The 11,142-nt window shown below is 42.2% G+C and overlaps 1 protein-coding gene across 1 annotated transcript in view; it reads left to right on the forward strand.

Annotated features, from left to right (window-relative positions):
* Positions 1 to 8,879, forward strand: part of LOC103253782 (very-long-chain 3-oxoacyl-CoA reductase-B-like) — a 13,137-nt gene extending 4,258 nt beyond the window's left edge. The window contains exons 6-10 of the mRNA XM_008052008.1: positions 7,284 to 7,328; positions 7,558 to 7,592; positions 7,750 to 7,831; positions 8,327 to 8,392; positions 8,679 to 8,879. Of these exons, the coding sequence (XP_008050199.1) occupies positions 7,284 to 7,328; positions 7,558 to 7,592; positions 7,750 to 7,831; positions 8,327 to 8,392; positions 8,679 to 8,879 (429 nt within the window). The remainder of the gene's footprint in view (positions 1 to 7,283; positions 7,329 to 7,557; positions 7,593 to 7,749; positions 7,832 to 8,326; positions 8,393 to 8,678) is intronic.
* Positions 8,880 to 11,142: the final 2,263 nt, after the last annotated feature.

Consider the following 11,142-nt stretch of genomic DNA (forward strand, 5'->3'; position numbering starts at 1 on the left):
CACTGCACTCCAGTCTGGGCAACAGTGAGACTCCAACTCAAAAAAAAAAAAAGAAAGAAAACACCATTCCCATCTTAGCCATGTAGTAGACTATGATTATTCTTCTTTGGTCTGTCTCCTAGGAAGCCCCTGTTTTCTTGATCACACATCGTAGCATTTTTGGCTTTACCCTCTCATTTTTTGGAGCATATCCTCCAGTAGCCTTCCAACAAAAGATACATCAGTGGTAAAATGTTCAGCTCTGTTTTCTGTCAGCTATGTGACTTTGGATACATGATTTATTTTCTCCAACCTCAGTTTTATATCCATAAAACAGAAATAAATATTCTTACTGGTCCCTTAGGGCTCTTATAAAAATTGAATAAACCAAGGGCAGTGGCTCGCACCTGTAATTCCAGCACTTTGGGAGGTGGAGGCTAGAGGATTGCCTGAGCCCAGGGATTTGAGACCAACCTGAGCAACTTGGCAAGACCTCGTCTCCACAATAAATCAAAAAATTAGCCGGGTGTGGTGACGCGTGCCTGTAGTTCCAGCTACTTGGAAAGCTGAGGCAGAAGGATTGTCCGAGCCCAGCAGGTCGAGGCTGTGGTGGCTATGAGCATGTGACTGCACTCTGGCCTGGGTGACAGAGTGAGACTACGACCCAAAAAAAAAATTGAATAAAATAATGCATGTTAACTTTAGTTGTGTGCTTTATGACTGTTAGCTGTTATTACTAGACATACACAAAACAGAAGATCAGTATGGATGTTAATGTTTTTAATTGTAAATTTTTTCAAAAGAAATACGTATGCAAATTTTATAAAATTAACAGGAAGGCCAACGGTGAGTTCTGCTCCTACTATTAAAGGAAGTCAGGGACCTTTTTTAATGTAGTTCAAAGCTTTAGAAAATAACTCAGGCTTAAACTGGGTGCAGTGACTCACACCTGTAATCCCAGCACTTTGGGAATTGCTCTGGCAGGAAGACTGTTTGAGCCTAGGAGTTTCAGACCAGTCTAGGACACAACAAGACCTCATCTCCACTAAACAAACAAACAATGAAATAAATAAATAAATAAGCCGAGTTGGTCGCATGTGCCTGTAGTCTTAGCTATTCAGGAGACTGAAGTAGGAGGATCACCTGAGCCCAGGAGGTCAAACCTATGGTGAGCCCTGATCGTGGCCCTGACTCTAGCCTAGGTGACAGAGTGAGACTGCAACTCAAAAACAAATAAGTAAATAAGAGAATATCCCAGCCTTGGATGGGACCCTGAAGTGCTATAATCTAGTAGAAGGATAAAGCGAAAATAAACTAGGTTTCACAAGAACTGAAGCCCACTTTCAAATCATCTTGTTTCCTTTGAGATTAAGGTGTTCTGTGAATTTAGAATCCCCCTGGAAATAGCAAAAACAGCTCATCCCTAGAGGAAAATGATACTGTCCAGAGCCTCAAATTAGCTCTACATGTTTAAAAAATTAAATTGCCAGCACTAGGCAAAATAGAACCAGAAATATTAAAAGAAAATTCATGACTGAAAACCAAAGAAATTAATAGACAATGGAAGCAGTTTTATGATTTGGGCTCATCCCTGTAAGTCTTTGATTTTGAGTCAGTATTTATATGTGATGTTAAGTAATAGTCCAATCTCATTCTTTTACATGTGAATATACAATTTCCCCAGCACCATTTGTCAAAAAGACTATTGTGTGTGGCTGGGCGTAGTAGCTCAAGCTTGTAATCCCAGCTCTTTGGAAGGCCAAGGTGAGAGGATTGCCTGAGTCCAGGGGTTCAAGATCAGCCTGGGAAACTTGGCAAGCCCTCATCTCTACAATAAATTAAAAAAATTAGCCAGATGTGGTGGTGTGTGCCTGTGGTTCCAGCTACTTGGGAAGTTGAGGGGGAAGGATTGCCTGAGCCCAGCTGGTTGAGGCAATTCCCCCACCTCAGTCTCCCAAAGAAGCTTAGATTATAGGTGTGAGCCACCACACCCAGCATGTTCTTTTTTAAGATTGGTTTCACTACTCAAGGTCTTTGAGATTCCACATGAGTTTTGATAGGGATTGCATTAAATATTTAGATTAATTTGGGTAGTATTGACCATCTTAACAACCTTAAGTCTTCCCATGTATGAACACAGGATAAGTTAATTATTTATCTTTAATTATTCTTCTCTTCTTTAATATCTTTCAGCAATGTTTTGTAGTTTTCAGTATACAAATTTTTCATGTCCTTGATTACATTAATTCCTAAGTATTTTACTCTTGGATGCTATTGTAAATAGAATTGTTTTGTTCTTTTTTGATTGTTCATTGTTAGTGTATAGTAACACAATTGATTTCTTGTGTTGTTTTCTAACATGCTTGTTTTTTAGTTCTTTGGTTAGTTCCAATAGTTTATGTGTGGAATCTTTGGGGTTTTCTGCATAAAAGATCATATTATCTGTGAACAGAGATTATTTTAGTTATTTTCAATTTGGATTTCTTATTTGCTTTCTTGTATAATTTATTTGGCTAGAACTTCCAATAGTATGTTGAATAGAAGTGGCAAAGGCAAGAAGAGCTTTGAATTTTTCACATTTGAGTATAATGTTAGTTGTGGGGTTTTCTTTTTTTTTTTTTTTTGAGTTGGAGTCTCACTCTGTCACCCAGACTGGAGTGCAGTGGCTGCTCCCGGCCACCACAGCCTCTGCTTGCTGGGCTCCGGCAATCCTTCCGCCTCAGCCTTCCAAGTAGCTGGAACTACAGGTGCACGCTACCATGCCCGGCTAATTTTTTTTTAAATTTATTGTAGATATGAGGTTTCGTGAAGTTGCCCAGGCAGGTCTCGAACCCACGGGCTCAGGCAATCCACTCACCTCAGCTTCCCAAAGTGCTGGGATTACAGGCTGAGCCACTGAGACCAGCTGGGGTTTTCATATATGGCATATTTGTTGAGGTAGTTTCCTTCTATTCCTAGTTTGTTGAGTATTATTATCATGAAACAATGTTGAATTTTGTTAAATGCTTTTTCTGCATCATTTGAGATGATGATGTGGGTTTTTTCCTTCATTCTGTTAATGCGTTGTATTACATTAATTGATTTTTGTGTGTTGAACCATCCTTGCATTCCAGGGAAAACATCTCACATGGTCATGGTCTATAATCCTTTGGATACACTGCTGAATTCAGTTTGCTAGTATTTTGCTGAGGATGTTTGCATCACTGTTCATAAAGGATATAGGTCTGTAGCTTTCTTGTAGTGTCTTTGTCTGGGTTTGGTATTGGAGCCATGCTGGCCTCATAGAATGAGTTAGAGGTATTTTCACCTCTTCCATTTTTGGAAGAGTTGGAAACTTGGTATTAGTTCTTTCTTAAGTGTTTAGCAAAATTCACTAGTGAACCCATGTGCCACAGGGAAATTCTTGTAGAGAGAAGTTTTTGATTTCTGATTTAATCTCCTTACCAGTTTTGGATCTGTAGGTATTTTTCATTCCCTTGTGATTCTGTCTTGGTAGGTTTTATTATTCTAGGAATTTGTCTATTTCCTCTAGGCTATCCAGTTTATTAGTGTGCAGTTGTTCACAGTACTCACTTATAATCTTTTTTATTTCTGTAGAATTAAATTCATTTCTGATTTTAATAATTCAGGTTTTTTTCAAAGAACCAACCTTGATTTTGTTGATTTTCTCTTTTGTTTTTAATTCTCCGTTTTATTATCCCCTGCTCTAATCACTGTTAGTTATTTTCTTCTGTTAGCATTGGGTTTAGTGTGTTCTTTTTCTAGTTCTTTACATTGCAGAGTTGTTGATTTTAGACCTTTCTTGTTTTCTAATGTAGCATTTACAGCTATAAATTTGTTCCTTTGTACTGCTTTTGCTGAGTTCAATAAGTCTTTTTTTTTTTCATTTTAACCCACCTGTAAGAATGTTCTAATTCCCTTTGTGATTTATTGTTTGACCCATTGGTTGTTTAGGAATTGTAGGATTTCTTTATATATTCTGAATACCAATCCCCTATCAGATATGTTTTTTCAAGTATTTTCTGCCATTTTTTGGATTGCCTTTTCACTCTGTTGTCCTTTAGTGTGCAAAAGATTTTTGTTGTTGTTTTGTTTTGTTTTGAGTTGGAGTCTCACTCTGTTGCCCAGACTGGAGTGCAATGGCCGCTCCCGGCCACCGCAGCCTCGACCTGCTGGGCTCCAGCGATTCTTCCACCTCAGCCTTCTGAGTAGCCGGAATTACAGGCGTGCGCTACCATGCCCGGCTGATATTTTGATTTATTGTAGAGATGAGGTCTCGCTGCCCAGGCGGGTCTCGAACCCGCGGGCTCAGGCAATCCACTCACCTCAGCCTCCCAAAGGCGCGGGATTACAGGCTGAGCCACTGAACCCGGCTCAAAAGTTTTTAATTTTATAAAGTTAAGTGTATTTTTTCTTTAGTTGCCTGTGCTTTTGGTGTCATATTCAAGAAAACCCTGTCATTTCTGATATCATAAAGTTTTCCCCTATGTTTTCTTTTAAGTACTTCATTATTTTAGCTCTTAAATTTACAAATATGATTCATTTGCATTTTCTATATGTGTCTGTTAGTCCATTTCACATTGCTATAAAGAAATGGCCTGAGGTTGGGTAATTTTTTTATTTTATTTTTTGAGATGGAGTCTCACTCCGTTGCCCAGACTGAAGTGCAGAGGCCGCTCCTGGCCACCACAGCCTCAACCTGCTGGGCTCCAGCGAGCCTTCCGCCTCAGCCTTCCAAGTAGCCGGAATTACAGGCGTGCGCTACCATGCCCGGCTGATTTTTTGATTTATTGCAGAGATGAGGTCTCGCTGCCCAGGCGGGTCTCGAACCTGTGGGCTCAGGCAATCCTTCTGCCTCAGCCTTCCAAGTAGGTGGATCTCCAGGCACGCGCTACCATGCCTGGCTAATTTTTTGATTTATTGTAGAGATGAGGTCTTGCCAAGTTGCCCAGGCGGGTCTCGAACCCACAGGCTCAGGCAATTCACTCACCTCAGCCTCCCAAAATGCGGGATTACAGGCTGAGCCACCAAGTCTGGCTTCTACAATGAATTTAAAGAATTTTTTTTTTTTTTTGAGTTGGAGTCTCACTCTGTCGCCCAGACTGGATGAGTTTTTGTAGTGTACCATTTTTATTTCCTTTTCTATGTATCTGGGTTTTTTTTTGAGTTGGAGTCTCACTCTGTCGCCCAGACTGGAGTGCAGTGGCCGCTCCCGGTCACCGCAGTCTCGACCTGCTGGGCTCCGGCGATCCTTCCACCTCAGCCTTCCACGTAGCTGGAACTACAAGCGCACACAATCACACCCAGCTAATTTTTGATTTATTGTAGAGATGAGGTCTCGCTAAGCTGCCCAGGTGGGTCTCGAACCCGCGGGCTCAGGCAATCCACTCACCTCAGCCTCCCAAAGGCGCAGGATTACAGGCTGAGCCACCAAGGCTGGCTTCTATATATCTTAAAGTGATTTTCTTAGTATTACTATTAACATCTAAAGCTTATAACAATCGAGTTTGAATAATACCAACTGATTTTTAATTGTAGACAAACACTCTGCTTCTGTACATATCTATCCCTTCACATTTATATTGTTATTGTCACAGATCATATCTTCCTATATTGTATGTCCATAAGTATAGATAACATACATTTATAAATACTGTTTTATGTATTTGCCTTTTTAAACATATAGAAAAAACAGGAGTTATAAGCTAAAAGCGCAATACTGCTAGATTTTAGATTTTCTATTTACTTATTTACTATTACCTGCTTCTTTATTTATTCCTATGGTTTGATTTCTTTTCTAGTATTTTTTCATTTCAACCTTCAAAACTCCTTTTGGCATTTCTTGTATGTCAAAGGAATGGAAGCTCTCCTGGCAATGAACTTCCTTGGCTTTTATCAGGGAATGTCTTGTTTTTCCTTCATTCTTCAAGGATAGTTTTGCAAGAAATAAAATTCCTGATTGACAATTTATGTTTGTTTGTTTCAGGACTATAAATTGGGCATCCCTCTGCTTTCTGGCCTTCATAGTTTCAATGAGAAATCTGCTATTGATCCTGTTGAGAATACTTTGCTTGTGATGAGTCACTTATTTCTCGTTGCTTTCAAAATTCTCTTCGTATTTGGGTTTTGTCAATTTGACAATAAAATATCTCAGGTGGAGCCTTTTGAACTGCTTGGCATTTGTTGAGCTTCTTGGAGACATATATTTTATTATATCTGGGATGCTTTCACTCATTATTTCTAAAATAGTATATACACTCTTTTCCATCTCTTCTTCCTCCCTCATAGGGATTCCAATTATAAATATATTGGTATGTTTGAAGATTCCTCAGACTCTGTTCACTTTTCTTTATTTTTTCTTCTGACTGAATACTTTCAATTCTCTTATCTTCAAGAGTGCTTTTCTTTCCTTCTACCTGCTGAAATGTGCTGTTGAACTTGCCTAGTAAATGTTTCATTTCAGTTGTTGTATTTGAAAATTCTAGAATTTCGATTTGGTTCTTTTGTGTAATTGCTATCTCTTTATTCTCATTTTGTTTATACATATTTTCCTGATTCCCATTACTTCTTTGTTTATGGTTTTCTTTAGCTCATGGGGCATATATTTAAGACAGTTGGCTTATTGTCTTTGGCTAGTCATTCCAATACCTGGACTTCCTCAGAGATGGTTTCTGTCAAAAAAATTTTTGCTATGAAAAGCCGTATTGGCTGGGCTTGGTGACTCAGCCTTTAATCCCAGCACTTTGGGAGGCTGATGTGAGCGGATTGCCTGAGCCCGCGGGTTCGAGACCCACCTGGGCAACTTGGGCAAGACCTCACCTCTACAATAAATAAAAAATTAGCCAGTCCTGGTAGCGAGTGCCTGTAGTTCCAGCTACTTGGAAGGCTGAGGTGGAAGGATCGCCGAATCTCAGCAGGTCGAGGGTGCAGTAGCTGGGAGCATGACACTGCACTCTAGTTTGGGCGACAGAGTGAGACTCCAACTCAAAAAAAAAAAAAAGAAAGAAAGAAAAGCCATACTTTGCTGTTTCTTTGTATATTTTGTAATATTTCTTGTGGTTACATATAGTGTTACAAAGAACATCTTTGAACATATTCACTTTCCATGTGTATGAGTAGCCTGGAAATGAATAAATTTCCAGAAATTGAGTTAATGGGTCATTGGGTGTGAACATTTTAAATTCTATTAAGTGCTATTTAAAAAAAAATGTTCCATGTCTAAGAAAAAGTTAGGAAATATGTAAATGTGGGGTGTGACTGTGCTGGTGAAGGGAGAGAATGATTGGCTTCATTTCTTTCCCCAGCACATCTCGAATATGGTCAACTGCAATATTATGTCCGTGGTCCAGGTGAGGCTGGGCTAGGAGGCTTAGGTCAGGGTGGTCAGGGTATCTCTGACCACTCTGGGTGGTCCTCAACGTCTGAGAGCACTAAACCTGCCATGGAGGAGATGCTGAGGGAGTAGTTCCTGAGGGAAGTTAGGGGAGTGGGCGTGAATTTGACGAGGATGGGGAGGAGTCTTAGGCAGGGGAGAGGATGCTCAGGGAATAACCTGACCCTGCCCACTGTTCTCTACAGATGACCCGAATCATCCTGCCCCAAATGGTCACCAGGTAAGAGCCAGTCTCCTTGTCTTCCACCCACATGTCTAATTCCTGCTTGTCTGAAGCTTCTCAGATGAGAGCACAGGCTGAGAGGAGGTGTGGTGGGCGGAGCACCTGGACCTTCTCTAGCCTTGGCCATGACCTTCTCGAGTGCTTCCTCCTTCAGGGGCAAAGGCATCATCATCAACATGTCTTCAGTGACTGACTCACGCCCCTGGCCATACTTAGCAATGTATTCAGCCACTAAGGTATCCAGACCCCACAGACCCGGGGCCAGGGCTGTCCTGCCCTGTGGGAATTTCTCCATTAGCCCTTTATTCTGGTATCTAAGCTTATGGTGGGAAAAAAGTCCTGAATGAAGACAGAAAGGGGGGTCATGTGTCTGCTGAGTCTGGGAACTTTGCTGGGTAAGTCAGTCGTCTGAGGCACAGCCCAGTAAGCAAGCCAGAGTTTTTGTTTGTTTGTTTGTTTGTTTGTTTGTTTGTTTGTTTGAAGAAAAATGGAGGCAGAGAATCAAGCAAAAACCTGGGGGTGGGAACGAGGTCAAGGACTTCTGAGACTGGCCCTGCTGAAGAGGAGAATGGGTGGATGGTGAAAGAGGGAAGCTTCAACCATGTAGGCGTTCAGGGGGCCTTCTGGAGCCATGGAATGTTCCAGGGCTGGGGCAAGGGTGGGCTGCATGACGTGCCTGCCTCAGAGGGAAGGCTCTCGATCCTGGGACCCTCACTCTTCTTCCTCCACAGGCCTTTGTGCGAAGTTTCTCCAAGGCAGTGGGTGCAGAGTACTTCCCTGAGGGGATCACCGTGCAGGTGGCGGACTTGGGGGGGGGAGCTCAGAAGGGACGTGGCAGGGGTGGCAGCTCAGTTTAGAGAGCATGGGTGCTTAGAGATGGCAGAGGCTCATAGAGGCAGGAGCAAGGATGCTGTCTGAAGGAGATGGGTGACACATAAGCTGTTGGCTCTCTCGGGGGCGTGGTCCAACAGGAGGGGTGGAGGAATACCCAGGAGGCCTGAGCGGGATCACAGCAGGTGGGTGGGATCCTGGGCGTGAAGGAGGGTGAGGGATATCCTTTCCTTCCCCTCTACCTTCCTGTAGACTGTGAGCCCCCTAATGGTTTCCACGCATATGAACTTTTACCCGAAACCTGGTCTGTTGGTGAAGAGTCCCCAAGACTTTGCCCGGGAGGCCTTGGACACCCTTGGCCTGTCCTCGGACCTCTCCGGGTGCCTCAGCCACGCTCTGCAGGTGCCTCCGTGGGGCCATCATGGGCAGAGAGCTGGATGGGGCATTCCCTGACCCAGACCTCTGGCCCTCAGAGGGGGAGAGGGTCCCGACATGGGGCTGGGGAGGGAAGGGAGGAGAGGAGACACCCCGAGAACTGACTGCCACCCCTTCTCCCCAGGCTTTCCTGCTGCCCTTCATCCTTCCCCTTTGGAGTTCTTTCAGCAACTCCCCAGCAGTCAGGTTGTTGTTACTGTTGAGAGGACTGTCATAGAGTATACCATAGACTTAGGTTAGGAGCATGCTATAACCCAATAAATATGTAATCAGCTTGTGGACAATAGCACAGCCATTTTTAGTTTTCTGTCTTAAAACATAACCTGTAACTGTTTAAAGTTCCAGTTATGGGAAAAAAACTGCAAAGCTCCGGTTACAAGCTTCAACCCCTTCCCTTATCTCACTTTCCCCTTAGCAACATCCAATCAGGTGCCAGGGGGTAATCACCTAAGTTTCCAGATGTCTCTGTAACTTCCCCAGCTAGTGGACCAAGATCAGCCCAAGTCAGGCTAGCCAATCCTCCACGATTAAGCTGACCACCAGAGGTTACTACCCAATTAAATGGTAACACAACTGGAAAGCCCCCCCAAACTCCTCCTCCCTTTGTGTAAAAGCATAAAAGGCATCTGCTTAAGGAAATCAGGGCCTCTGAAAGTACTCCGCTGTATCGGTTGTCGACAGAGGCCCAGGCTCAAGCTTGTAAGTAAAGACCCTCTTGAACTTTCATCAGAATTGGCTTGTGGTGGTCTCTCGGATTGAACTTTCGGCCACTACACTGTTCATAGAAAGGCGTTGAGGGGGCGTGGCATGGTGCCCTCTCTTCCTTTCTTCCAATTCCTGGGCCATGGATGCCGATCTCAACAGGGATGTCAGCAAAAGTTGTCTCATATGTCAGAATAAATGAACAAGGTGGCCAGCGGAACAGAATGGGACCCCAAACACGTGGACGTTTCGTGATAAGGGTGGCACCTCATACCTCTGGCAGGAAGATACACGTTTTTTCATATGTACTGCTGATAATTTGATAGACATTTGGAGGGAAAAATTTTTTTAATAAAAAATTGTGGTGCTGGGGATTGCACAACTCCATGAATATACTAAAAACCACTAAACTGGACACATTAGAAGGGTTAATTTTATGATGTGTGAATTATATCCCAATAAAAATGTTTAACAATCGAGCCCTTGCACTATATGTGTATATAAATAGGATTCAGTCCACAAAACAGCACCAATATAAACTCCAAATGAGTCAGAAATCCCCATACGAAAAGGGAAACAGCTAGAATCCAGGAATGAATTCCTTTTCATCTTGGGAGTGGAAGAATCGTACTAAATAATCCCAGGAATTAAATCAATAACAAAAATAACCACTAGCAAATATAGAGCTCTAGTTAATAATATGCAGGCTGAATTATTGGGGAAAGTGTACTGATGTCTGGAACTTGTTTTTCTATTTTATTTTTCTGAGTTGGGGGTCTCACTCTGTCACCCAACTGGAGCGCAGTGGCGCAGTCACAGCTCCTTGCAGCCTTGAACTCCTGGGACCAAGCAATCCTCCTGCCTCAGCCTCCCAAAGTGCTGGGATAACAGGTGTGAGTTGCCACACCCAGCTGATACTAGAAAGGCACTGAAAAGTTAGATGAATTAGTGGATAGCTCCTTTAACTCAACTTACAAATTTTATTATGTTGCCATTTTATTGTCATTCAGTTTGAAATATTTTTATTTTCCCCTGTGATTCTTCCTTTATCTGTGTATTTAGAGGTGTGTTATTTTAATTTCCAAGTAATAAAAAATATTTATAATTGTCCTGTTGAAATTTCTAATCTAATCTTTTGGTTAGAGGAGATGCCCCATGACTTTAATTAATTTATTTATTTTCAATGTTCTCCTTTGGGGTATTTCTTTTTTAAATTTTTTTATTTTAAAGATGTGGGGTACAATTCAGGGTTAGGTATACATATGTTCATTATGCAGGTCCCCTTGTTGATGAGGTATGCCCCCACCCTCCCCTGGCAGTTTCCCTTAACTGCCAATCTGATCTCACCCCCTTCCCTGGCAGTTTCCACTACTGCCAATCCCTTTCTTACAATATTATAATTTTTCAAGATCTGCTTACGAGTGAGAACACATGGTACTCTGTTCTTTGTTTCTGTGATAGATCACTGAATATGATCGATTCTAAATCCATTCAAGTTGCTGCAAAGTTCATATATTTGTCCTCCTTTTTTTTTTTTTGAGTTGGAGTCTCACTCTGTTGCCCAGACTGGAGTGCAGTG

The sequence above is a fragment of the Carlito syrichta genome, unplaced genomic scaffold, assembly GCF_000164805.1.
Source record: "Carlito syrichta isolate Samal-C Ts95f unplaced genomic scaffold, Tarsius_syrichta-2.0.1 Scaffold252043, whole genome shotgun sequence".
In the NCBI taxonomy this organism is placed as follows: Eukaryota; Metazoa; Chordata; class Mammalia; order Primates; family Tarsiidae; genus Carlito; species Carlito syrichta.